The 26,147-nt window shown below is 50.0% G+C and overlaps 14 protein-coding genes across 14 annotated transcripts; 7 read left to right on the plus strand and 7 right to left on the minus strand.

Annotated features, from left to right (window-relative positions):
• Window positions 1-297: 297 nt before the first annotated feature.
• TRVA0_002S00276 (uncharacterized protein) lies at window positions 298-759 on the plus strand (the record flags this gene model as incomplete). The annotated part of the gene is made up of 1 exon (XM_076682144.1): window positions 298-759. The coding sequence occupies one exon, from the start codon at window positions 298-300 to the stop codon at window positions 757-759; it is 462 nt and encodes a 153-aa protein (XP_076543390.1).
• Window positions 760-2,290: 1,531 nt separating this feature from the next.
• On the plus strand, window positions 2,291-2,755 carry TRVA0_002S00298 (uncharacterized protein; the record flags this gene model as incomplete). Its single annotated transcript, XM_076682145.1, has 1 exon — window positions 2,291-2,755. One exon carries the CDS (start codon window positions 2,291-2,293, stop codon window positions 2,753-2,755), a length of 465 nt encoding a protein of 154 aa, XP_076543391.1.
• Window positions 2,756-3,861: 1,106 nt separating this feature from the next.
• ILV6 (acetolactate synthase regulatory subunit) lies at window positions 3,862-4,818 on the plus strand (the record flags this gene model as incomplete). The annotated part of the gene is made up of 1 exon (XM_076682146.1): window positions 3,862-4,818. One exon carries the CDS (start codon window positions 3,862-3,864, stop codon window positions 4,816-4,818), a length of 957 nt encoding a protein of 318 aa, XP_076543392.1.
• Window positions 4,819-6,262: 1,444 nt separating this feature from the next.
• Window positions 6,263-7,081, plus strand: TRVA0_002S00342 (uncharacterized protein; the record flags this gene model as incomplete). The annotated part of the gene is made up of 1 exon (XM_076682147.1): window positions 6,263-7,081. One exon carries the CDS (start codon window positions 6,263-6,265, stop codon window positions 7,079-7,081), a length of 819 nt encoding a protein of 272 aa, XP_076543393.1.
• A 555-nt stretch (window positions 7,082-7,636) lies between these two features.
• TAG1 (Tag1p) lies at window positions 7,637-9,322 on the minus strand (the record flags this gene model as incomplete). Its single annotated transcript, XM_076682148.1, has 1 exon — window positions 7,637-9,322. The coding sequence occupies one exon, from the start codon at window positions 9,320-9,322 to the stop codon at window positions 7,637-7,639; it is 1,686 nt and encodes a 561-aa protein (XP_076543394.1).
• A 752-nt stretch (window positions 9,323-10,074) lies between these two features.
• On the plus strand, window positions 10,075-10,743 carry TRVA0_002S00386 (uncharacterized protein; the record flags this gene model as incomplete). The annotated part of the gene is made up of 1 exon (XM_076682149.1): window positions 10,075-10,743. The coding sequence occupies one exon, from the start codon at window positions 10,075-10,077 to the stop codon at window positions 10,741-10,743; it is 669 nt and encodes a 222-aa protein (XP_076543395.1).
• Window positions 10,744-12,125: 1,382 nt separating this feature from the next.
• On the minus strand, window positions 12,126-13,427 carry TRVA0_002S00408 (DUF3112 domain-containing protein; the record flags this gene model as incomplete). Its single annotated transcript, XM_076682150.1, has 1 exon — window positions 12,126-13,427. The coding sequence occupies one exon, from the start codon at window positions 13,425-13,427 to the stop codon at window positions 12,126-12,128; it is 1,302 nt and encodes a 433-aa protein (XP_076543396.1).
• An 883-nt stretch (window positions 13,428-14,310) lies between these two features.
• On the minus strand, window positions 14,311-15,300 carry RSB1 (phospholipid-translocating ATPase RSB1; the record flags this gene model as incomplete). The annotated part of the gene is made up of 1 exon (XM_076682151.1): window positions 14,311-15,300. The coding sequence occupies one exon, from the start codon at window positions 15,298-15,300 to the stop codon at window positions 14,311-14,313; it is 990 nt and encodes a 329-aa protein (XP_076543397.1).
• A 1,074-nt stretch (window positions 15,301-16,374) lies between these two features.
• PBP1 (Pbp1p) lies at window positions 16,375-18,993 on the minus strand (the record flags this gene model as incomplete). Its single annotated transcript, XM_076682152.1, has 1 exon — window positions 16,375-18,993. One exon carries the CDS (start codon window positions 18,991-18,993, stop codon window positions 16,375-16,377), a length of 2,619 nt encoding a protein of 872 aa, XP_076543398.1.
• A 322-nt stretch (window positions 18,994-19,315) lies between these two features.
• Window positions 19,316-20,123, minus strand: TRVA0_002S00474 (uncharacterized protein; the record flags this gene model as incomplete). The annotated part of the gene is made up of 2 exons (XM_076682153.1): window positions 19,316-19,841; window positions 19,894-20,123. The coding sequence occupies 2 exons, from the start codon at window positions 20,121-20,123 to the stop codon at window positions 19,316-19,318; spliced, it is 756 nt and encodes a 251-aa protein (XP_076543399.1).
• Window positions 20,124-20,209: 86 nt separating this feature from the next.
• Window positions 20,210-20,514, plus strand: VMA21 (Vma21p; the record flags this gene model as incomplete). Its single annotated transcript, XM_076682154.1, has 2 exons — window positions 20,210-20,238; window positions 20,295-20,514. The coding sequence occupies 2 exons, from the start codon at window positions 20,210-20,212 to the stop codon at window positions 20,512-20,514; spliced, it is 249 nt and encodes an 82-aa protein (XP_076543400.1).
• Window positions 20,515-21,548: 1,034 nt separating this feature from the next.
• Window positions 21,549-22,823, minus strand: ERG24 (delta(14)-sterol reductase; the record flags this gene model as incomplete). Its single annotated transcript, XM_076682155.1, has 1 exon — window positions 21,549-22,823. One exon carries the CDS (start codon window positions 22,821-22,823, stop codon window positions 21,549-21,551), a length of 1,275 nt encoding a protein of 424 aa, XP_076543401.1.
• A 188-nt stretch (window positions 22,824-23,011) lies between these two features.
• Window positions 23,012-23,728, plus strand: SRB5 (Srb5p; the record flags this gene model as incomplete). The annotated part of the gene is made up of 1 exon (XM_076682156.1): window positions 23,012-23,728. The coding sequence occupies one exon, from the start codon at window positions 23,012-23,014 to the stop codon at window positions 23,726-23,728; it is 717 nt and encodes a 238-aa protein (XP_076543402.1).
• Window positions 23,729-24,214: 486 nt separating this feature from the next.
• NOP7 (mRNA-binding ribosome synthesis protein NOP7) lies at window positions 24,215-25,981 on the minus strand (the record flags this gene model as incomplete). Its single annotated transcript, XM_076682157.1, has 1 exon — window positions 24,215-25,981. One exon carries the CDS (start codon window positions 25,979-25,981, stop codon window positions 24,215-24,217), a length of 1,767 nt encoding a protein of 588 aa, XP_076543403.1.
• Window positions 25,982-26,147: the final 166 nt, after the last annotated feature.

Here is a 26,147-nt window from a genome sequence, read left to right on the forward strand (position 1 = left end):
ACTCCTTCGCACTATTGGAATACGAGACGTAGTGACAACTGATACCACGGTCTAACGCTATATTTGACAGTTAAGTGATTTCACATTTAGTTTATATATATCGAATGGCGTTTTTATGTGTTGTGGGGGAAGACGCGTAAGAACGCGTCATGTGGTCCTACCAAAACGGGACACACGTTAACTACATACATACATCTGTCCACCTACGGCTCCGAATCTCCAAACGATTCGCATATAAAAATAGACGGAAATCATGGCCTAAAGAGTTACCTAATTGAATAATAAACAGAAGAGAAAATGGAAAACCCGGGCATCATTGACATTGAAGGCAGGGAGTTTGACGACCTCGAGGAATTTAACATTGCGTGCTTTGAGGATTGGGGCGGGCTCATGTGCCAGGACGAGGAGGAGGGTTGCCTTTCTGCTGGCGCTGATGGGTTTGAGGGCTATACCAAGTTTCGAGTGTGTATGGAAGAAGGAAAATACTATATCAAGTGCGAGCATGGCCACTTCCTTTCTATTCGTCCCTCTTATGAGTTCGGTCACCTTAATTGTTGGGATAATAAGCCCGAGGAAGAAGACCAGATTGTCTACCTCGAGCCAAATGAACAGTTCCACAGTTTATTCCGATTTAAAACGAAAGCCGGCAAATACCTCTATTGTGAGTGGATCAAGTCGAGCCATGGCACGTTGCTTATAGATGACGACAGCGAGGGAGGCACCTTATTCTATCTTAGATCTGTACAAAATGTGGAGTAAAAATAATAGATTGATTAGGTACAAGCCGAATCATCTTATACAAAAACTTCTTTATTATCGTTGGCTTATCAAATACAGGTAAGTAATAATAATAATAAGAATCTATTTGCGTCTTGTTGAGGCCTTAGGCCAGAGACGTCACTGAATACTAAAACATATAATCTTTCAAAATATAATAAATCCGTTCCATATCAATTGGGTCCCTTTGCTGTACCGCATTTGCGTCGTGAGGATTGCTTACCCCCCGAGGGTCCGGGAAGCAGTTCTCCTAGGAGATTAAAAACCGGACACCCTTCAACTCTGTGATTGACGGTGTGCACTAGCGGGTTAGTCCGCTCTTGGTCGCTGGCCCTCTTGGAGAAATTGGGCCAGTCTTTCGAGTCCTTCTTTCGGGCCGAGAAGTGTCGGCAGGTCAAATGTGTCGCTTACCTCTTGAAGGAGGGGCCTTTGTGCCTCATATAGGGAGCAAAAATACAGGTAAGATAATTGACTACCAGGTTAGTCATAGTACGATATTTATCAGAAGATAGCTGGTTCGCTACTCCAGTGCCTGCTCTATGGCACGAAGACCACTCTCTCCAGGAGGTCAGCGACACATTCGAACACTCATTCGCACGAAAAAGGACTCAAAAGGACGACCCAATTACGATCCAGTAATGCACATTGTCAATTTTACAGTTGAAGGGTGCCCGGTTTTTAATCTCAGGAGAACTGTTTCCCGGGCCATAGGAAGGTATCCAATCCTCAGGGGGCAAATACGGTACAACTGCGAGACCCAACTGATATTAAAGTAAAAGTTATGTGAGAGATTATATTGTTGTACTTTTTAAGCGGTGTCTTCAGGCATCAGCTTCACAAAAGACACTACCGGCAACTTAGTTTATTATTTAGTATGGCCGGTATACAGTCAATTTATATAAGAGCCGCCGCAAAACTTAGTCAGAAGTTTTGAACTCCAATACAGTACCAAATAGAATGTCTCGAGGAGGACGAATACACGCCAAAAATTGCTTCCTTAAGGGTCATCGCCTACTAATGCTCCATGCGTTTTTCTTACTACATGGTGAAATCAGTCACATTTTATACCCGACGGATGCTACTGGCTACTTGAAGGTTGATCTTCACCGCACTACGCTGACAGGCACATATGCCGAGCCTTGGTTGCCGACGAGGGATGGCCCCAATAGCCCGTCCTATCCGTCTACGACTTTTTTTTTCCTACACATGGTTCCTTCACGTTATCATACGAGAAGTGGTGCCAACTGATACCACGCTCTTACGCTTCAAGAGTTAAGTGATATTCACATTTTAATCAGTTATTCATGTTAAATGGTGTTTATATCTGTGGTGGTGGGGCAGGTCGGAAGACGCGAAAAAACGCGCCGTATGGCACTGCCAAAACGGGACACGCGTTAATTACGTGCATAAGCCCGTTCACATACGGCGCCAAAACACCGAACGATCTGCGTATAAAAGTGAACGGAAATCCCTTGGTATAAAGCGTCACGCATAATTGGATAACAAACAAGAAATGGAAACCCCCGATATCAATAACATCATTGACATTGAAGGCACAGAGTTTGAAGAACTTGAGGAATTTCACATTGCGTGCTTTGAGGATCATGGCGGGCTCATGTGTACGGGTAACGAAGGCGAATTGTACGGTAACTGGGATGGGTTCGACGACCATCCCACCAAGTTCCGAGTGCATACGGAAGAGGGTAAATATTATATCAAGTGTGAGCATGACCACTTCCTTTCTATTAGTTCCTTGAGAGATGACTTGGGTGAGCTCAATTGTTCAAAGGAGAAGCCCGAGGGCGACGGGGTTGTCTATCTCGAGCCAGATGAAAGATTCAACAGTGTATTCCAATTTAGAACGAAAAGCGGAAAATATCTCCATTGCGACTGGATCAAAGCGAACTACGGTTCGTTATATTTGCGTAACAGCGACGAGGGTACCTTCTTCTACCTTAGGTCTGCACAGAACGTGTAGGAAAAAGATATTTTGGATTCCAAATAGTTCTCCTATTATTGTACTAATTAATCGTGGAGTTATATTAGTTACCGGAAGAGAGTCCGGTCTTCGTGAGGGCCATGACAAACTTGGTCGAGAAGTTGATCAGAAACCATGTTAAGCCCGGCACCGTAGAACAATGGCATTGAAAGCCCATTCATTGGATCTGTAATCCCTCGCTTTTATTATCATTATTGGTTAACGTCCTTCCAGAGCGTGGATATGTAGTATAGGTATAGAGTCATCGAGGCCAATAGGGCGCCTGGCCCATAACACGATGAATTAGACGCAATAAAATACGTCAAGCGAGCTTTATTTTGTATGTACCGTAGGTATATCATAGGAATGGCTATCTTATCAGAGCATCGCATCCTGAAGACAGTTCAACTAGAGATACAATTACAACATGGTCGCAAGTAATGGTAACTTTAAAACGAAACAAAATACGGATAGCCGTCAATTGTTTGATTCGTTCCCTCGGTTCTTGAATAATACCGAGAATCACGCTCCGATGACTCTTACATCGACCAGCACCCCCTTCATATTATCACGACAAAGTACCATACATCATACCCTGGTATTAAACAGCCCTAGACAGAATATACATTAGCTGCTAATTTTACCTACATAGCCCTAGGAAGTGCATTATGAATGTGTATTTCCGTATCCAATTCCAGCCCCATATCATTCAGTGGATGATTTCGTGACATCCACTCACCCGATATCATAGATAAGAGAGCAATTGTAATCGCAAATGGGGGGGACCAGTCCCCCCAAACCCCCCTGTGGCTCCGCTACGCGGAGATCTTGATATGACCGGGGGTTTGGGGGCAGAGCCCCCAACTACGGGAGCTCGAGGGCTGGCCCTCGAATAACACCCAAGGAGGTTCTATTCAGGGCCCAATAGAAGCCTGTACAATAAGCGGTGACCGGATGCAAGTTCCGATATCGGCGGAGGGGATGGGGGAAAAAGCCGGGGAGAGATGGGTGTGACTCAAACAGAAAAAAGTGCACCGCATCGCAGGGTACTTAAAGACGACCATCCTGCGTTTCTCTGGAAAACTCGAGATACTCAGTCATTTAATATGTCACTAGCAGTGAGGAGCCTGACACGGCTTCGATCCGGGGTGACTGGAGCCCACACCGTGAAGCGGTTCAACTCCAACTCGTCCATCGCCGCCATGGCGTACAAGGTGCTGCACCGTAACACCAAGCAGCCGCCGCTGCCGACCATCGACACCCCCAACTGGTCGACGAGCGCGGCCATCTCGTCCATTCTCTACGAGACACCGATCAAGTCCCCGACGCCGCGTAAGCCGCACGTGCTCAACTGCCTCGTGCAGAACGAGCCCGGTGTGCTGTCGCGGGTCTCCGGGACTCTCGCGGCCCGAGGGTTCAATATCGACTCGCTTGTAGTGTGCTCGACCGAGGTTAAGGACCTGAGTCGTATGACTATTGTGCTGCACGGTCAGGACGGCGTTGTTGAGCAGGCGCGGCGTCAGATCGAGGATCTCGTCCCCGTTTGGGCCGTTTTGGACTACTCCAACGCGCCAATTGTGCGTCGAGAGCTGCTTCTTGCCAAGGTCTCGCTGCTGGGCCCAGAGTACTTTGAGGAACTGCTGACTCACCACGGCCAGGCCTACGCAGAGACCGCCAACAGCTTCGCCAACTCGGCGGGGATCTCCAACGGCGAGTCCAAGGCTCCGCAGGCCTACCAGGTCAGGGACTACCACCCGAACAACATTGCGCCATCAGAGGCCCTCCGACACAAGCACCAGCATTTGGACGCCATCACCAAGCTCGCCGCCCAGTTTGGCGGCAAGGTGGTCGACGTGTCGGACCGAAACTGCATTGTCGAGCTGTGCGCCAAGCCAGAGCGAATCACCTCGTTCATCCATCTCGTCCAGCCATTTGGTGTGCTTGAGATTGCCCGATCCGGTATGACTGCTCTGTCGCGAACCCCATTGGACACTGGCTCTCCCGCCGAGGCCAAGAAGGCCGACGACGTTGTAGACAACGCTACCGACCTGCCACCAGGTTAAAGCACCAAAATACCGCACCCTAATTACTATACTGCCATCAATTTGTTTATATTTTATTGGTAATATATATTATCCATCCTCCAAGCGTGGAGATGTATTCGAGGGCCAGCCCTCGAGCTCCCGTAGTTCGGGGCTCTGCCCCCAAACCCCCGTCTTATCATCAGGGCGCTACAGGGGACCTTCCCCATCCCAAGTACACTAAGAGTGAGTGTTCGAGCTCCCTGTAGTTCGCTTCGCGCAAAATATTGGTAGTTGACTGAAACTAGCGATTTTATGGGTCTATTGTATTCTTATACGGAAATCGTTCCTATCTACCCGGAGGAGGCCGGATTAAGGTCAATTGATGACTCTATGAATAGGAACTTGCTGTATTCCATTTTCAATGACTTCATTGAGACTCCAAGGGGTGTTACAACCTAGACTAAAATTCTTCAATTTCCATTGCACAGCTACCGGTACTTTTTTTTATTGATATGTATATTCAGAACGTTTATACCTCTTATCAAATTCACGCATTAACCGAGAGCAGCTCACATCTAATATATTATTAAGATCCGTGGAGAGTACCCAGATGTTCTTCAATTGCCCTAGCGCTTTTTCACGTGCCAGCCCTCGAGCTCCGGTGGTCACCTATGCAATTGGCCGAAACGAACGCGTGATAGGCCATAGCTTGATGTAGTTTACTAATGCCTCAGGCTCCATGTCGGCATAGGCTTGTCCTACGTTGGATGAGCCGCATGAACCGCGCGGCGCACGCCACACGAGCCGCATGACTCGTGCCACACGTACGCTGCGCGACTCGCAACCTCATCGATGTTTTATCAATGTTTATCTATAAAAAGACTTTCCTAAATCTTTCCCTCTTTCCTTCCCCTCTTCATCCCTCATAGTAAGCAATCCTTAAAGTGATCAATTAATAGGTAAGAACAGTAAGTGAGAGGTTTATCAGGACATGACTAACATACAGAATGACAATAGAATTACAATAGTTCATTATAACTCCCTTACAAGAATTGACATCAGATATACGGCTACCACTATTAACAATCCGTGTGTGCTCACAAGAATAATCAGTGTCTTCTTATTTTCAACACTATTCCTGCCTGCCGCCTCTCCCTTGACACACCATGTCAGCAGCTAAGTCGGCACAGGAGCCAACGGCTGAGGTACCAAATAATCCCACGCTGGAAGCACCGAGAATTCCACCGCTGAATGATATCACTTTATTTGGCCGGCTGTTGTGTTGGCCCGAAGGGGTCACATCCCCGGAAGATTTACGACAAATTTGGACGAGGTTGACTCGCCGGGCAGTGGCAATATACACCAATTCTGTTATCGCCAATCGATTCGAGCAGATTGCTGTGGCCGCGCTTGTGCAGGTCCAACAACTCGACCAAGAACGTCACAATTTGTTTCAAGAACTGGCCAGGAACGTCATGACGATATGGCCCACCGTTTCGATGCGTTGGAGAACCAACTGCAACAATTCGATGACCTGGAGAACCAAATGCAACAACTTTTACGTTCTCCCCCTTCTCCACAGCCACAGCAGCAACAACAGGAGCAGCCAAACCAGGCGTTCCCATCTTCACTGGTTAAGACACAATTCCAGCCACCGGTACCATGCCGTCCGCTTGATGAAGGGTCTCCTCAGCAATTTTATGCGGAGAAAGTGCCGGATCTCGTGCCCAACATGGATGTGAGCCATTGGATTCGACTAGCAAAGATTTATGCTACACAATCCAAAGATGAAGATCTGATTAAAGTTTACAAATTGGCTGCCAAAGTGAAGTGGATGACCGATTCGTTCCTTGCCATCGCCCGAAATTGCGACTCAAATGGTTCTGTCAATTGGGATGCGTTCTTTGCACGAATAAAATTGGTATATCCTGCAACTAAGGATAATACTCAGCTTCTCGCCGAACTCGAGTCACTAAACTACAAGCCACATTATGGCTCACTGGCAAAATTTCTGGATGAAGAGTTTCTGCTACTTTGGTGCCAGATCCCGAGTCATATGGATCCCTTTGTCTTGGTTGTGTTAACCTCATCAATTGTACCTGAGGAATATCGCCAAACACTGCTTTACGTATCAAAGCCAGAAATTGGCATGTCGCCTGGCAACGCCATTCAACGCTATGTTGCAAAGGCTAAGGAACTCGAGGCGCAACGCACCAAGAAGTTTGTGAAATGCGATTTCTGCAAACTTCAGGGTCATACATTCCAACAGTGTCGTGCTCGAAAAACGTTCCAGCAGCAATAATTCCTCTCAATCTCGAGAGAGCCGTCAGGGTTCTCGCTCAAATCAAAAGCCCGGTAATGCGAAATCCATCAAGAATAACTATACTGCATTTATCGCATCGACCAATGACAACGCCTTAGTTCCCTTGGACTCAGCAGAGACGGGAAAAGGCCAAAATCGTTGCTGAAGGGTCCACTGACGACCAATTCTCTTAAGCATCCTAGATGGAAGTATTGCGGGTCAAGATTGGATGGAACCGGATCGATTCTACTTAATAGGATGGGATCGAATAGATCTTGCGTACTAGAGATTGAACAGGATAAATCCATTTATGTGCTAGGTCATTTGCCTTCTGTTAGTAATCACTGGTGTTCACATGGTTAGCTACACAGAGAATAAATCCCTTGGTGAGATGTCGAGGAGAGTTGTGCAGATGTTGTAGAATAATGGGAAATTGATACCCCTGTTACTATCGTTCATATCCCTAAAGGCTTACCATTGATTACGGGAATAATGCATAATAAATAAATACCTAGACATCTCTATAGTCTACCGTCCTCAAATATGTAGACACCTCTATAGTCTACCGTTCCTCAGATTTGTGTCGCCGGATGCAGGGATCTCAGTTAGTACAAATGAGCCAATAGGCTTGGGAACGCTGACGACAGCGTCAGTCAAAGACTCGACTCGCACTGCCGATGACCCTTGGAACACAATCTCGCGCATGACACGCGAGAACACACTCTCGTTAGTAACGTTTACCGGGATCTTATCCAGCTCAAACTGCACCTTGTACAGGTCCCCGTGCTTAAACGTCTCGCAAGGAACCCACTCCTGAATGTTGAGCTGCGCAAACTTCTCGCCCTGGGAGTACAGATCAGCCAGCCCGCGGGCCTTCAACACCTTAATATCTATCGACTGGTCAATGTGTATGCTTTCCGGAGGTGCAATGGTCACCCGCACAGCAGCACTCACGCGGGGCATGCGCAGAGGGGCCATCTCCAGCTCGAGCCGGAAGTCCCCAAACTCGAGGTCGCGAATGAGGTCGCCGCCCCCTTGGTTGCCTCCAAGCGGCACTTTAAACTCAATGCCTTGCAGAATACTCCCCAGCCATGCAGGAACCCGGTCCGACTGCTCCGGGGCTCCCGAAATGGCTACAGTGTTGTCTTCTCCGTCCAGATAGTTCTGCACAAACTCGTCCAGCGGCGATCGCTCGCCATACTCATGGCACGGCCTCTTCAGCTCCTCGGGGAGCCCGTCAACGACCGACGTTACCGATACGTTGCTGACAGCAAACGGAACCAAGTGAATAGCAGAGGTCTCCGCCTGTGCAACGACAATGCGATCATCCGCGTCACACGCCGGAATACTGATAAGCCAGCTGATCTCTGGTACCTCAGCGTCAACGGGAAAATTGTACTGCGCCGCGACCTCCGTCGTTACTACGATGCGGCTCGTGCGGCGCTCTTGCCGCAGAGTGATGTCGCCGACTTGCAACGACATGTCGCCACCGTCGCGCGCGCTGTCGTTGACCGTTTCCTCGACAACAATAGGAAGTGGGCCGAGCGCTAGCGGGCCCTTGCGCACGCCAATCATGGCCACTCCTTTAAATGTCAGCGGCTCAGCGGCAATGAGCCGCTCAGCAATGGTGCCCAGCACGTAGGGGCTGCCAAACTCGCTTAGGGTCGTAACAAAGTCGAACCGCGTTGCGACATGCTCGGTGATATTAACCTCCATCGGCGGCAGGCTCGCCGTCACCGTCTTGGCGAACTCGTCCTCGTCTCGCTCAAAGTAGAGATGCATCTCGCCTTCTTCGACCTGCAATGTGCGCACGAGCCGAGCGGTGCGGCGCACAGCCGCACCACGTGCGGCGCCAGATACTCCCGAATAGTCGAGGCTCAGCTCGCCGCTTAGCCGCAGGTGCAGCCCTTCCGACGAAAATCCGGCAACCGATACGCTCTCGAGCTCCAGCACCGGTGCGTGGAGCAGCTCTTCCTGGAGGTCGTCGAGCCGCAGGGCTTTTGCCACGAGGAGGACGATCGCCACAGTTACACCGACGACAAGGAACCCCCTCAGGAGTATTATACAGAGTGTGCGCCAAGGAGATCGAGCCTGGGAGGTCGAACCCGAAGAAGAAGAGGAGGAATAGTCAGCAGCCCCAGTCTCTGGCTGGACGGCCTCATATGCTGGAGTCGGAGCGCTTCCGCGTACTAGCAGCGGCTCGCGCTCCTCATCAGGAACCTTCTGCTTTCCTTTATTCATTCTGAGCTCGCTCTATAAAGCCAGCGAATCCCGTTTGACTTCGGTGGTCAACAGTTCGTGGGGTTGGATGGTTATCGATTGCACCGTTGGGTGGTTGCGCATTTTGTCTTGCGGGGCTTCGTGGTTGCGCGCGCCGTCTTATATCTACAGCATGTATCAGTCCATTTTTCAGACTCCAGTTGCTATGGGCACTTGGTAGTTGTAGTTTTAGCCATTGAGACTATCATTTTTGAGGTTTCAACCTGCTAAGCTATTTGTTAAGAATAATCGGTATACTCTCGTTTGATCAGATAAGTGGAATCGTCTAGAGGACATAGTATAGTGGTACTCGGCATTATACGAACCGGTACAAGGTCATACATGTATGGAGCTTACATGTAAATAGATCGAAAGGTCAAATTGAATAGATTTGACAAGAACTAGAGCCTCCAAAATCAATAAAAAACTACACTACAAACTCCTGTAACCTGGAATTGGCAGTAATATACCTCCTCCACAGCCTGTTCACTTTCCAAGTCTAAGACGACATCTCCGGCATGCTTTTTCTGCCTCCGAAATCAATGGGGTACGTATGAGGCAACAGTCAAACTCTTTTAGTCGAAATTGATGACATTAGCTGCATTAACTTAGATTTAAACTTCAAATGTTTTACGTTGTAGCCTAAGCTGACAACATTCTATAAATTGCTTTGCTTTCTTCCGTTCTCTTACTTTTCTCTCCCTTATAGTTTTCGTTACTAGCTGCTGAATACGATGGGCTGTGACCGTATTGAATATGATCCAGAGTGGTTCCCCTTGGAATTGCCGCAGGTAATTACTCTTCGCAGCCACACTCCGCCTGACTTAATGGAGATCAAAAACCTGTTGCGCACTTACTCCCCTCCCAGGCCAGTTGTATTAGATGAAAATCCCAGCTTCCCGCTAGACGATGTGCTTGCTCATCCACCATTGCCTGGCCAAGCGGGAATTGATGAGATAAAAATCAAGCTCAATAGAGAGATTAGACCACTTAAAGTGGATAGGCCACGTCTCTTCCTGGCTGAGATTACAGCTTCTCATGTGCCCCATTTGGACGAGGAAGTTGTTGGAAAGCAAGTCGTGGCTGAAATATTCGACCCGCTTGCCCTTTTGGACATGCCTGCCTCGGTCTGTTCTGATTTGAGCTACACCAGAACCGCCATTGCCTATAACCTTTTGAAGGACTTACAAGGTAGGCTGATTCCGAAGTACTATGGCTCCTACACCATGAAGGTTCCAGTGGAGGATCACCCGGAGCATACACATCGAGATATCCGCGTTCTATTGAGGCAATATATTGAAGGAAAGGGTCTCAACAAGATAAAGCCAAAGTCATTTAACAGAGAGGAAAAGCAGCGTCTTATGAAGAAAATTATCGCCGTGGAGCAAGAATTCGACAATTGAGGTGTTGGAATTAGGGTGGACTATTCTCCGAGTAGTGTCATTCTTGTTGACAAAGATTGTTTGCAAATTGTTGTCTGGCGTTTCAGCTGCGCAAAATTTGGTCTCGATCTTGAACAGCCAATGTGGCAGGAAGAAATCTATGTTCCTGGGAAGCTGGCCACTCCATTGCTTAAGTGGTCAGAAGTAGGTCTGCAAGTGAGCAGGTTCGACATTTTTGTTAAGTGGGATTGGATTAGCTGGATGAAGGAAAATTATGGTACTGAGAAGGCGATGGTGCCAGTTGCACAACAACCCTTTTCGCATTCAAAAGGCCAATCTAACGATAGTAATTCATATCCTTCTATTGCAAGAGCTGAGCAATCTGAGGTGAGTAACGAGGGAAATGGGTAAAGACGCGGAGAGGAATTACAGACGGATCAAAAAGAGCCGAAGAAAAGATTTAAAAGGGTCCGAAAAATATGCAAGCTAGCTACATGAATATGTATTCTAAGAAGGGGTTTCTGGACTTTCTGGACCCTGCCACTCCACAGATTTGCATGTACCCTGGTAACTGATATGAATAATAATAATAATGCTGTATCGGTAATACAGTGAAATCTATTCTCATCTTGTTGAGGCCGAGACCAGAGACATCACTAAGATACATGACCTGGTTATATATCATGTTACCGGTACTATACAATTTTATTCAATAAAGTTGGACTATTCTTAAAAATCCATCTTCTGCACTGAAGAAGGTTGCAATACCAGTATACCGTTTTTCTACGTGTGAGCTTAGATCTTCATACAAAAGAGAATGACATTCAGTTAGGAGAGTTCCATTCGAGACCCGGAAGGCATGCAAGTATCCAACCCTTCCTATGCCAATGGTATATAATTATGCAAGCCAGCTGGTGTAGCACTATAAAATTTAAGGACTACATTGTATTTGATGTTGTTAGCCTTCAGGGCAGTTCTAGGAGAAGATCAGCCCGGGCTCCCCTGAATGTGCGGCTGAACAACTTGTCATACGCCGTGACAGTCGGCATTCCGAAGGATCACCACAGCTACCAGTGTTACAAACGGGGCATCCGATATTTGCATATCAAAATACACTGGTAGTTGAATGATTGTAATATTGTCTACCATATACGTGCAACGATGTCGCTATACAAAAAAGATCCCGGTTCATTGGATTTACGGAGAGCCTCACTTTTCTATATCCCATCTTTAGAGAAGACTCACAGAGCCAACGATATAATCTATGCGAATAGCACATAGAGAAAGAGTAGTACATGCGGGAACATTTTTTTCTCAGTAACTGATAGCCAGAACAAAACTAAGATTACCAGATATATTGAAACAAATAAGATTAGTCATATACGAATTGATAGAACAAATGACTAAACAAAAGGCACAGAATTCGGTGGTTGTTCGGCGGAAAATTTGGGTTCGTCACTGTAATCCGTACTCGTCTGAGGAGGGCTAAGAGATGACGCTACACCAAAACGTGCCTTCCTTGGCCGGTCAGGGATGTAGAACCTCAAGTCGACTCGGAACACGAGGTAGAGTACATTAACGACAATCTCAAATGCTCCATAAAAGATGTAGAAAATGTAGTTCCGGAAGATCCAGCTGCTGAATGGCACTCCACTGCTGTCACCTCGAGTCTTGTTGACAAACACAGAGGCAAGCCGAAAGCTACAGTTCATTGTAAGAATGAGCGAGGTAATCACAACGAGAATAATGGCCATAGAGATCCGCGGGCCATTATGGTGTGGCTCATGCTGGAGAACCGTGAGACCAGACGCTGGTACAGATGCAGAAGGCATGACTCGAATTGCCTTGCCCAGCAACCCACCTTTGTAACTTGTCCTCTGGGATCCCTTCTCCGGATAGTAAAACAGGCTCGTCTTCTCGATCCACGTCGCCTGGACAGTCGGAGGCAGTTCATCCTGTGGAGTCTTCTTTTTAAAGTTCATGAACTTGTGGTTGATTTGGCCGGCCGGGATGGCAAAGGCAAGAACGATAAGCAGAAGCGCAGCAACTGCGTAGAACAGCTCAAGTATCGCAGCAGCCCGAGCGACTTTCTTGCACATGTTGAAGTGGCTCTCAGACAAGAAGTATATGAAAGGGACTGCCTGACCAAGAATGGCCATTACAATGACGCCAATGACAATAAAGTATACCTGAATCATTAAGAGGTTAAACCATGAGGCATGGCCCGTCTCGGGGTGTCTCCAGGTAAAGATGCGATGACTTAGCAGGACGTTCATGGTCTTGACATAGAGCACAGATACGAGCGAAAACACAGTAGAGGCAATGCCGACCTGGACTTTGAATACGTCCTGGGCCCAGCTGATTCGCATACCGAACCCAATGACTCGGAAAAGGCAGTAAAATCCCAGTCCAAAGGACCACCAAAACCGCTGGCCTCGTGAGTAGTTCTTGGCAAATACAAAAAAGTGGCCTAGGGCCATAACCGAGAATAATACTACGAATATAGCCGAGGGAGCAATGTCGTCATGGAATGGGTAGTCGCCGAACAGGCCCGGCAGATCACGCAGAATGGCTTTCTTCGCATTGTCATCCACGGCACCATTGAGCTGATCTTTAAGGGGCCTGATAATTTGCAGCAGCCCAGTACCCACTGCGGCGCCTTTGGGGGTCACCAGACTCAAAATTGAAATGTGGCTGGGGTCCATTTTCCCAAAAACTGCTGCAATAAGACTAGAGCTATAAAAGAATAAATCGTAGAACGAGTATTCGAGTCATCTTAAAAGATGTGAGCAGGTACCCTGCTTATTTATACTGGCGAATGGTGCTATACGAAGAATATCGCCTCTACCAGTTTAAGATTCAAACATGGCATCCGGATAGAGAGATTAATACACAATTCATATGATCTCTTCCCCTCATCCCTTACTTGGTTTGTTGGCTTGTTGGCTTGTTGGGTGCTAACCTTAATCGAATGATGCCGTTTGAACTTCTCCTCAACTTCGCAAGCCCACAGCCAATGATTGAATGCTACTGGTGGTTTATTATCAAGTGCCAGAACAACTGCGTAATATTCATTTTTGATATTTTCCTGATCCAAGGACTGAGAGCGGTACTAGAAGTAATTTATGATCACTCATGGGTCCTTCTGATGGGTGAATCAAGACCGGCCATTGCATTCCAATTAATATACCACACCACTTTTCACCACTTTCTATAGAGCGTAGAAACTCATCATATTGATAAGTTGGGGCGTTTCAACTGTATAGAACAGTCAGAAAGAGAGAGTGATGTCAGGTAGATGCAAACAATTGCATCCAATCCGTGATGACATTACTCCTCTTACAAAAAATAACCCGCACATGTATCCTGAGAAGATAAAAAAGAATATCACACTCATGATAAGTGCTTACCAACTGACAGAATACTCCGAGAAGATGAATTCTCATCTTCTCGGTTAAATAAAACGATCATATGAGATTTGTCTCATCCCATTTATATTCCGATTGAACGGTTCGAACGATTCTCGAAGATAACTCGAATCCTGAAATAAAAATTATAAAATTATGATGAACTATACCAGGTAGGGAATTACGAATGCGGACTTTGTTTCTCGGCCTTCTTATGAAGACCTCTGACCGGAATTGGCTCCTTGCCCAGAGCGAACCCTGGATGCACAACCGCCAGGATAAACGCCGCCAGAGCGATAAATAGCGCATCGAGAATAAACAAGTAGATCTCGTGCGTGATGATAAATCCCCTCCAGCCCTGGGCCAGCTCTACAACTCGGTAAACACATCGCACATACACACACAGAGAGGCCATTACAATGGCATAAGGAAGCAACCTGAACCACACGCTTCTTCTAATGTGCGCGTATTTGGGATTGAAAGGATCACCAGTGCCTCCAGACACTGACTTTCGATAGGCCTTGTAGACCTTCCACATGAACCACCCAAAGCAGACCAAAAACAAGGTCATGGAGAACACCTGGAAGGCAATACCCGCAACCATGATGTGCGTACCCGAAGCGGTATCCTCATCCTGCCTCACTGCTACGGCCGCCATTCCACCACCAATTGCCTGGAGGACAATGGAAATAAGGTCGCACGTGATGAACAGGGCCGAGTAGTGCATTGGCCTCAGAATTGAGTACTGCTCACCATAAATCGTCACCAATTTGGCCAGTTGGTAGTACACACCGCCCATGAGGAACGCCGGGCCCAGCGTCAGGCAAATGATTTGCACTAGGAAGTCATTGATGCTCCCCGGGTCCGTTGCTGAAAGATATCGCGCGATGTAGCCGGCCGTTTCGAGACCACACGCAATGAAGAATGCAATTACGAACCACCACTGACGATACAACACTCCGAGAACAGAATGGGCACCCCACAGGATGGCGAATACGATGAGACAGGCAAGATTACCGCCCTTTCCCGGGACGAACCCGTACAAACTATTGTCTGCAGAACTCCCAGTAGGCAAAGCTGTAGCCGTCGCCAGGAGACTGGACAATGAAGCCGGTATCGAGGTCACCCCCGAAGGAAGCGTAACTGAAGCCACGGTCTGAGTAGCGACCATTGAGGTTATTGTTCCCGACATGGCAAACCAACCAGCTTAGCAGCAAAAATCAACCAAGTTTAGCGGCGAATCAATTAGTCTAGCGACGGAGACCAGTTTAGCGACACGAACCAATCTGCCAAGTCCGTCGCCACTCTTATATATCCCTCTGGTCAAACTATTCGGCGCAGAACGCCATTTTTTCCAATTTGTTTCAAAACGCGGCTGTGCCCCCAAAGTACTTCGGGATGCCCGATCGAAGCCCGATGCGAATTGCTCGGTCGTCGGTGGGAATCGACAAGGGCCATGCAGTCTGGACCACGAGCCAGGTACATGCTGGTTCCAGCACAACGTCTTTCACCGCGACACCGGTGACTTTGTCGCTTGTTTTAGAGACGATCGTTCGCGAAGACGTATTCAGCCTCATGAGCCGCATCGGTGGGCCCGACGTCGGAAGCCCGGATGTTGTCTCGGACCGGTGACACACCTCGTATAGCCTGCATAACGAGATGCGACGACCTCCGATCCACAGCCTTCTTAGCTGCTTCAATGCTTGGCAGCCTGCACAAAGCACGGGGGGACAAATCAACTAAAGCAAAGGAAACTAGAATGCAATTGGGGGGACTAGTCCCCCCAAACCCCCCTGGGGCTCCGCTTCGCGGAGATCTTGTAAGACTGACGAGCAGTTTGTGGGATGGCCCCGCCATTAAGGCTGTTACAAGTTTGTTACGCTATTGCAGGTTGTAACAAAAATTGTGTTACGCTATTGGGAGATTTAAAACGCTGTAACAGCGTCTCTATCTCTCTGCGAAGCAGAGCTACGGGAGCTCGAGGGCTGGCCCTCGAATCCACTCCATCAAATGCAGAATACTTAGAGAGTTCAATTGACCGAAGCGGAGCTACGGGAGCTCGAGGGCTAGCCCTCGATTAGCCTCCTCCTGTATAGTATATTCACAGAGCAATTGGGGAAGGAGATCTCCGCGAAGCGGAGCTACGGGAGCTCGAGGGCTGGCCCTCGATAACCCTCTCTCTCTTAGTGTAATCGGGAGGGACCAGTCCCCCAAACCCCCTTGGGGCTCCGCTTCGCGGAGGAGGTTACTCCGAGGGGGACCCCTGGTGACTGGCGTCATTGCTTGTGCGCTGCTGGGGCGAATAGTACCCTTGTGGCACCGGGGGCGGTACCATGGCATTCTGTGCCCTGGGACTGTATGGCGCCTGCGGAACGTAGGTCATGGCCGGGAACGCCTGGCCCATCATCTGCGGCGAGGCCATGAACGTGCCATTGGCGCCCTGGGCGGGGCGGAAGTACTGTGGAGCGTACTGCGGCATGTACTGTGGATATCCCATGGCGTTAGGGATGAATCCAGGAACCATCTGACCCGGTGGAGGTGGGGGAGAGGTCGCCATCATAGGTCGCAGGTTGGGGTCCTCAAAACCGGGCTGCATCATGGGCATTGCTGGGAACGCCATGCCGCCCGCCTGTGGCGACGGGCCGAATCCTCGAGGAATGGCGTCTGGCGAGGCGAAGAGCGAAAGGTAGCCCCGGTCACTGGGGCCCGGAGGCCAAGTCGGACCCTGGACGAACGCCCTCTCAATGATGTAGGTCTTGTCGGGATGCCTGGCCTCAAACTCTCGCTTGCCTTGGAGGAAGGGGTTGAATTTACCGGCGCGAGACCTGGCCTCTGACCGCTCGACAAAGACGTTCGGGCTAGCCGACCGGCTGTGCTGCGCTGCTGGCGGGATGGCGGGAGAGTGAGCCGCTTGGGGGTGAGGCTCCTTCTTGGGCTGCTGCGGCGACCGCACATGGGATGCGGCTGGCTTGGCGTGGGGCGACACAAACGGCTTAGGAGACGTCACTTGCGGTCCACCAAACGAGCCGCCTCCCGGAGTAAACGAGTGCGCTGATGGGTTGGGCTTGAATTGAGGCACGTTGAAGTTGAACTTCATCGGCTTCTTAGCCGTAGAAGTAGTAGAAGCCGTGCTAGGAGGAGTAGGAGTACCCACGCTGGTTCCAGCAGTTGGAGAAGGTACAACTGGAGATTCGGTCTTCTTTTTGGTTACCTCAGGTTTGACAGGGGAAGGCTTCGTCGACTCAGGTTTGACAGCTGGCGATTTAGTTGCCTCAGGCTTAACAGGGGGCGTCTTTGTCGCTTCAGCCTTGGCGGTTGGTGACTTGACAGGGGGAGTTTTAACAACCGGCGAGGAAACAGCCTTCCGCACCTCTGGAGAATTGGCAGCACTCTTCTGTCGAATCTCCTCCTGCTTCTCCTTACCCTTGGCGAGGATGGGGATGAGGTCTGGCGGCAGTGGAGCCTTGATCTTGTAGTCTTCGGAGAACTTCTTAAAGTCCTGGAGCCGCTCGGACTTCTGCTTATTCTGGATATACTGCTTCTTCATGTTGAGCCGCTCGTACTCCGTAGACACAAACTGCCTGAAATTACCAGCGAGCTCCTTCTCAATGCCGCCAGCGCCAATCTTGGACGGACCTTTGACATCCTTGCCCAGTGGTAGCTTCTTGACGGATGGAGGCAATGCAGAGTGGATCTGAGGCTGGGCTTTAACCTTGTCGGAGGAGGACTCAGTCTTGACAGCTGGGAGCGGAGCAGCTGGTGCAACAGCCTTTGGAGCAGTCAGCCTTCCGTCTGGAGTAACCAAAGAGCTGGAGATAATGGCCGGATCATAGGGAACTCCTGCAGTCCTGTCGCCACTCGGGGGCCTGAATTGAGGCGGAGTGTACTTGTTAGCAGTAGAAGAAGAAGAAGAAGAAGGAGGCTGGGGCTTCCGCGCCACACCGGAATACTTGTCTTCTTCGTCTAGACCGCTGTCATCCACTTTAATGCCCCGCTCTTCGGCAATGTGAATGTTCCCGCTGTATCCGCTACCCTCAATCTCAGCCGCCAGCTTCTCGGCCTTCTTCTCAAGCTCCCGGTAGTTTGGCGCGCTCTTGTTGATGGCTGTCGTGTAGTAATGCTCGTGGTAGGTACTTTCTACGCCAAACTTCTCGCGGTTGACGGCAAACTGGTCCCACGCCCCGTGGCTCCCCCGCGAAGAGAGATCCTCGAGCGATCCGTGGAGTTCGCCTTCTTCAGGAGCCCACCGCTGAAGCTCCCGCTCTACGTATCCGCCCTTGCCAGAGGCGGAAATGTCAGTATCCGTTTTGAACCCGCCTGCCGACTGCGCTCGGGCGCCAGAGGGGGTAGCCGCAGCGTCGAGCGCCGTATCGTCAGGGGTCAGATCGGGCGCCTCAATTAGGACGTCCGCCAACTCCTTGGGCGGGATGGCCAGCGTCGCGTACGAGGCACGGTCCTCCTCGTCCTCTTCGCCGGGGGCCTGGGCGTACTTCACAGCACACTTGAGCACGACCCCCAAGTCGTTGTCGGTCGTAACGCCCGCCAGCACGCCGCGGAACCGCGCACCATTGGCCACGGTGACAACGGCAAACTGGCCCACCGACTTGCCAAACAGGAAGTTAAGTCGGTCGTGCATATGTGCTTTGTTCGAGTCAGCCTCAGACGCCGCATTGGGCTTGACGTGCCACGCGTTGGGCGGCGGAGTCGCCGTCTTGTTCTGCGCTGGCCTTCGATCCGACACCCGCTTCGAGCCGCTGGTGGTGCTTCCCTGGCTCGTGCGGTTTTGTGACTGCGGCTGCTGCTGCTGCGGTTGCTGCGGCTGCTGTTGCTTGCTGGGCGTGTTGTTACGAGAAGAAGACTTCATCTTCCGTACAATTGGGGTACAGCAGGGGGGGGTCTGGGGGGAACCTTTTTGGACAACCAATTCGCCTCGGTACTGGTTCTCTCTATGCCGGGAGAGCTGGAGAAACGTTCCAACGAGGTCTGATTATTCCTGTTTCTTCTTCCTACTCAACCAGTGCCCGTCAAAACGCAAGCGGGACAAGCTGATCAAAGATCACAGAATGGTTGAAAGGGCGGGTTTTCTATCGGACACACCTCACGTTTTGATATACATACACACACTCGCACGCCCGCTCGCCCGTTTCGTGTTTCGTGTGATGTGGCGCGTGCGCAAGCGTTGGGAGTTAGCTTTCTTCTTGGTTAAGTTCAGAGATCACGTGTTTTTCCAGCTGGCGGCATGCCGCAACGAGCCGTCGCAGCGATATTGTGTTGGTGGTAGCGATTTTAGAGCTGTGGGTCGCAATTGTCGAGATCAGCTGTGTTAGATCCGCATCGTTGTCCTGCTCGTCATCATCCTGATTGTAGTCTGCTGGTTTAACAACAGCTGGTCTGTAGTCAATCTCCTCGACGGTATCTCTGTGGTTTTCAGGGGTGGTTGCCTGGGAGATGAGCGAAGTGGCCAGCCGCGTGCCGCCCAAATCAACCTGAGCCTGGCGTTTGGCATTGCGCTTGAGCTCTTCGTAATAAGCTTGATCAGACTCTAGGTCTCTTGTTTCGCGCGTAATTTCCGCCTCAAGCATAGCATTCTGTTCTACGAGAGGAAGCAATGCGGCCTCCATTTGTTGGTGCTGTTGAATCAACTTGGCATAGTTATAGTGGCTCTCCCGCGTGCTTGGTGGGACCTGAACCTTTGCCAAATCTTCTTGCATACTATACCCGAATAGTTAGTCTTGTAATATGGTAGTAGTAATTGATTAATTACCTTGAAATAAATTCATTGAGCATATCCTGGGTGCCAATTTTCTTGGGCTCCCCGGCTATCTCACTCACCACTGGGAGCAATGACTCGCTCAGGATACGAGTGATCTCATCTCTACCCAGGTCAGAGATCTGGGGCCACGATTTGGCAGATCGGGGCATCTTCTTTCCGAGGACCTCATCTGTAGAGCTTTGAGTCGGCTTTTTCTCTCGCTTTTTCGTGGCTTTCGGCATGTTTTCGTATCGGTTCGTGATATCGGGAGGGCAAAACATCATCACGAAACGTCGCCCCAATACACACTCTATCACCACTATACACCATGCCCAGCAACAGACGAGAAGTCCCACTGTAAGTTGATCCCTTCGTATTTTTTTCTCTCTAGTGCTAACGAAATTATGTGATAGTTCCGTGGTGCGGAAACTCATGTTCTTTACAGCGGCAATGGTCGTTTTCCCGCTGGTGAGCTTCTTTGCCGCCCAGAACTTGTTTGGGGCCAGCTCCATCATGTCAGGAGGCATTGCTGCCGCAGTAGCCAACATTGTATTGATAAGTTATATTGTTGCTGCTTTTATGGAGGATACTACTTCGTTGGAAGAGGAGGCGAAAGAGAAGAAGGAACAGTAATCTGTACATATCTTACTACATTCCTTTCAAAACTTGTAACCCCATCGTAGTTCTATTCCATTTGATTTGTTATTACCATCGCTGCTTAGCCTTTAATGAATTTATTACTGCTTACTTGCTTCAAACTGTAACATCAATCTTCCCCCAGCTCTACTCAGTATGATCTACAATACTACCGCGATAGTTTTAGCAATTGCCTTTATATATATTACTCTTGGATTGGTTCAAACTACCTTAATTCTGATTCAATCCTCCGGTAGCTCTCCTTAATTTGATCTTGTACTACGGTGATAGAGCTTTTATAATCATCGCTTGGCTTGGTCTAAACCACCGCAGCTCTGCTTTAAACATCTGTGATTCTGCTTCAATCCTCTCCTAGCGCTACTCTATTAGTCTATTACCTCATCTACACCTATAACCGTTGCTTGGCCTTATTCTTTCTTTGGAAGAAACCTTCGTAGTTCTGTTTTAATCCTCCCCTAGTTTTCTCTAATGATCTACCTGCCCCTGGTATTACTATGGTGTTATATTTTAACAGATTTACTCGTCCATGTTTCCATTGTTTACTAAAAAACTGCATTCGTATTTTTTTCTCTCTAGTGCGAACGAAATTATGTGATACTGCTTTAATTTCTCGCCGTCCTGTGTTTGTTTAAATCGGCTATTGTTGTAGGAAGACCCATTGCTTCGGACCATTACTCACCCTCTGGTTCGACTATCTCGGTCGTTTTTATAATCGTTCTTCAGACCCAATTGACACTGGTATTGCTGTTTACAACATAAAGAGCAAGCCATGGTTAAACCCATTTAATTACCTGGTACTATTTATACGACAGCCTATTTTCTGGTTCCCTCAATTATAGACGAAAGGGTATTCGAGGGCCAGGACATCTCCGCGAAGCGGAGCCCCAGGGGGGTTTGGGGGGACTGGTCCCCCCAATTACACTAAGAGAGAGAAGGTATTCGAGGGCCAGCCCTCGAGCTCCCGTAGCTCCGCTTCGCGGAGGAAAATCATGTTCGTATGGAATATATACTTAATAGATGCCTGGAATAATTCGGTAGGGGACGAGCTTCTTATACTTTGTCCAGGTCTCCTTGTACTTCTTAGCGCACTTCGCGTCGTCGCGAATCTCTCGGTGGATGAGCAGGATGCCGAACCACACAACAAAGTAGTAAGGGATGGGGGTCTGGAACCCACACGGCAGGCAGTAAGCCCAGGCCACGAGCCAGTCGCCAAAGTAGTTGATATGCCGCGACATGCCCCACCATCCGGAAGTGATGAGCTTGCTGCCGGTGGGGGTCTCGATGTATTTGAGGTGCGCTGTCAATGGGTCTCCTCGCTTGAACGCGCTCTTCTCGTTATTAGCCATGCGGAAGATGTACAGACCCAGCAGGAACACGCCCAGGCAAGCGGCGAAGCCAATCCATGGGATATCCCCCGGGTGGTCAGCCAGGTACCGCGCCTGCATTGTGTGCGTGAACGGGACGAGGGCGAGATCACCCAGCGACAGCATGAACCCGAACCCGTCGGTGGTGACATCAATCATCTGGATGAGACCCTCCTCGTAAAACGTGCCTTCGACAACGTAGTAAGTCTGGAATACGAGCACTAGTGCCATTGAGTTGCTGAGGGCGCCGTATTTGAGTATCTGGTGGTGCGCCATGGCCATGTTAATGAGCACCCACAGCAGCAGACCCGGCCGCATCTCGCAGAACACCTTGATGTCGAAGTCTCCAATGCGCGGGTTGAGCTCACGGCCAATGAACCAGTCAAAAATGGGGTTTCCTGTGTTCCCACCCTCTGCGAGCAGAACTTCCTTCTTGTGCAAGAACGACCGGATATAAACGAAGCACGCCAGGACGAAGCTGAAGATGATGGCGACATTGGTCAGTTCCAGCATGTGATCATACACAAACACAAGCTCTGGCAGCATTCCCTTGGTATCGACAAGCCTCTGGCTGAAAATAGCCAGAAGCACCATCATCAGCACTTTACCATTGAATTTGTAAGTCAACTGGGTGCCGTCTCGTAGAGTGACGCCCTTGACCTCCTTGCCTGGCAGAATTCGGTCCAAAACCACCAAACCCGCAAACCAAGCCGCATATGCAGCAGTAGCCTCCCATGATACAAGCTTCGCGGTCTTGAGCTGATCCAAAATCATCTGGACCGACCACTCGCGGGGGCATCCTCCTTCGTTGCAGCTGAAGTAGAGCACGTTGAACAGCACTGGTAGGCCAATTGAGATGGCCAGGGCGCCTGGAGCGCCACCAAAATCAGGCTCCGCCGTCTTCGGATTCAACTTGGACATATTCTACCAAAGACCTAACGAGATCAACGGATCAGATGTTCTTCGGTCGTCAGCCTAAGGGGGTTGGTGAAGAAAAGTTACCCTCCATCGCACGGCTGTGCTGAAATTTTCCAAATACGACGTGAACGACGCACCACCCGCCGATAGATGGCCCAACATTGAACGAAGGCCGTCTAAGCCACCATACCATGTACCAACAGCTGTCGCTGTACTCGCACATCCCGGATGCGGAGCTGAGGATCACGCTGCACACGCTGGCGGCTCTTTCAGGGATGCACCCGCGTCAGGTGTTCCAGCATTGCCTGGTGTGGACCCCAAAGTACCCGTTCAAGCCAGTGCTCAAGGCGGGCCAGGTCAACCAGATCGAGCAGTATCGCATAACTACTGTCAGCGATGTTGCTAAAAATGAATCTGCGGCGGGCTTTGAGGAGGATGCGGGGGCTTTGCGCCAGCGCAAGTGGACCGTCAACGTCTACGAGGTGCCCGAGGCGGGTAAGAGACGGGTCACGTCGCAGAGCATTATGAGCTCGAAGATCGAAGACGGCGACCCGTTCCAGTTCCTCGACTCTTTGGGGTACAAATTGAACCAGGAATACTGGCTCAAGGGCCACCAATTCGTGCTGGGTGACATTGTAATTGTTCTCCAGCGAGTGTGCATTAAGAAGAGCGCCAATGGCACCTCCGACGACCAGATGGAGATCGACAGCGTCAAACCATTAGATCTGATTGACCCTTCTGGGAGGTGGTTTGTCAAGGCATATATTGACGTCAAAATGCTGACAGATATGGACGCCATGAACAGCGCGACTGCTCAATTGGAGCGTCTCCAGTCAGACATGGGCGGTCTCTTTGAGCTGACAATGCCCGACAGAATGAGCTTCGACACCCGTGTCAAGACTAGATAACCCTCTCCGCGAAGCAACGGGAGCTCGAAAATACCCTCTACTAGTACTAATGGGGGGACCAGTCCCCCCAAACCCCCCTGGAGCTCCGCTACGCGGAGATAGGTGCTGCTATGGGCCAATTCCTAGGGAAATATCTGCATGAAGCTAATGAATACAATTGCTAACAGTAGGAATTGGGGGGACTGGTCCCCCCAAACCCCCCTGGGGCTCCGCTGCGCGGAGTTTTGATCTGTAACTGGATAGTTGTTACGCGTTGCGACGGTTTGCTACGGTTTAGTTGGGAGTTTGTTACAATGTAACGTAACAGGGGGTTTGGGGGCAGCGCCCCCAACTACGGGAGCTCGAGGGCTGGCCCTCGAACACTTTTTACTAACGAGTAATACCTGGTACTGGAGTGGCTGTGGCGGACAATCGGAGTAAAGTAGTATAATATAACTGGGGGCCAGCCCCGTGGTTCGCGGAGAATTTCAATTGATACGTCTATAATTATTTGTTAAGCTGCTTCTTTTTGTCCTCGAGCTTGCGCTTCTTGGCCTTGAGAGTGTCCATGCGTGCCTCCTTCTTCTCAATGCCGTACTGCATCTTGTTGTAAAGCTTCTTGGTCTTGTTGGACATCATCATCTTCTTGAGCTCCTTCTCCTCGTCCTCCGGCTTGGTCTTTCGCTTCTTGGACTTCTTCTGCGGCGCAGCGCTCTCAGAGTACTTAACGCCGGCAGCTTCCTTCTCCAGCTCTCGCTGGTGCTCAAGACTCTCGGCGTCTTCTTCGTCCTCCTCATCCGGCAGCTCCTCACCCTCGATCTCCTCCTCCTCTTCTTCTTCTTCCTCATCGCTGGCCTCAGAGAGCTCGGCCTCAGGATCGTAGCCACCAGCATCGCCCCATGGGCTCAGGTGCGGCGGCAGCGTGGCACCAGGAGCATACTCGGCCACTGGTACTAAACTGCCCTTGTTGATGCTATCAAAGATCCACTGGGGCTGGATGTACGTCCGCCCTGGGATCTTGTGTGAGATGGCAGGTCTGTCGGTGATCTGGTGGGTGACAGAAGAAAGATCGACGCCAGCCAGCGCCTTTTCAGCGTCGTTTGACACAGTCTCGTCCTCATTGTCGATAAGCTCGTCCAAAGCAGCTTCGGAAATGAACCGGCCACCAAAGCCAGTAATGATGAACTCGAGAACATCCAGAGGAGTCTCTCGGCCAATGAAGAAGGTGAATCCAGAGAACAGGTTGCCCAGCTTGGTCTCGACAGCCTTTGGCTGGGCAAGAACGTCACTAGCAGCAGTTTCGGTCTGCGGCAGAGCGGTGAACTCGTCCAGCTTGTCTTCTGGCTCGCCTTCATCTTCCTCATCTTCGCTCTCGTCGTTCTGGTTGTCTGCGGCAACAGCCTTATCGAGCTTAACCTCCTGGACTTCGTCGCTAGCGCTGGCGACCAGCTTCTCTGGGCCAGTACCAGCTCGCGACTCAAGCACGTAGGCGGTGATACCACCAACACCCTTGAGCTTCTCCTTGTTAATAGTAGGCGGGTACACAAGTCCGGCCTCGGAATACAGCCTGTAAAGCACAAAGTGCAGTAGAGTGGTGTAGAACTCGAGGAAAGTGCACATAACTCGGAAATCAATATCGGACGGGATGTTCTGTGGGAACCTGAACGGCACAATCCACATGATTGGCTGGCCCCTGACGACAGCCTCGTAGTAGACACCCTTGATGGAGACAAACACCTTGGTCAGCAAACGCTCTCGCGAAACGTAAGCCATCCACTGGTTGCACAGCTTCTCAGCGTCCTGGGTGATGCGGTACGAGATCTTATCGGTCGCCGGCATGGCAGCAAACAGGAAGAGCATGCACAGCGGGTCGTCAATATCTCTCAGAGCATCGAGGAAGGTTGGATATCGCTCCTTGATGACGTGATCAAGCTTGTATCGGGGTCGGTTCTCGTCAAGTCGCTTAGCGTCTCCGACTTCACCACGGCCCAGGGCACGGTTAAGCTTCTTTGCAAACGCCTTGTGCTCACGGAACTTCTGCAGGATCGGATCATGCATCAGATACTGGATATCCTTGCTGTAGTAGAAGGTGGTAGGGGCCGTCGAGCCCTTATTGGCCTTCTTCTTGTTCTTGGGCTCTCGAGGGTAGATGCCCTTGAAGATACACAGCCGCCGGAAGTCGGCCAGCGACACCTGCAGCTTCTTGACTGCCTGTGTTCGTGTGATGTAGTTCTTCGCAGCGCCCGAAGTGTGCTTCTTCTTGATCTTTCCCATTTTTATCTGTGGTTTAATTCGGTTTATCAGAGAAAAACTTTTAGACGTCGGTCGACGATAAAAAAAAAATATTTCATGCACGGCTGTGCGTGGAAAAAAACTTAACTTAACCACTCCATCACCCCTATCACCGCTCTTCGTATTATCGCGTCCGTTTTACAGTGGT

This window comes from Trichomonascus vanleenenianus, assembly GCF_965637985.1.
Source record: "Trichomonascus vanleenenianus strain CLIB 3782 genome assembly, contig: TRVA0_002S, whole genome shotgun sequence".
Taxonomy (NCBI): domain Eukaryota; kingdom Fungi; phylum Ascomycota; class Dipodascomycetes; order Dipodascales; family Trichomonascaceae; genus Blastobotrys; species Blastobotrys vanleenenianus.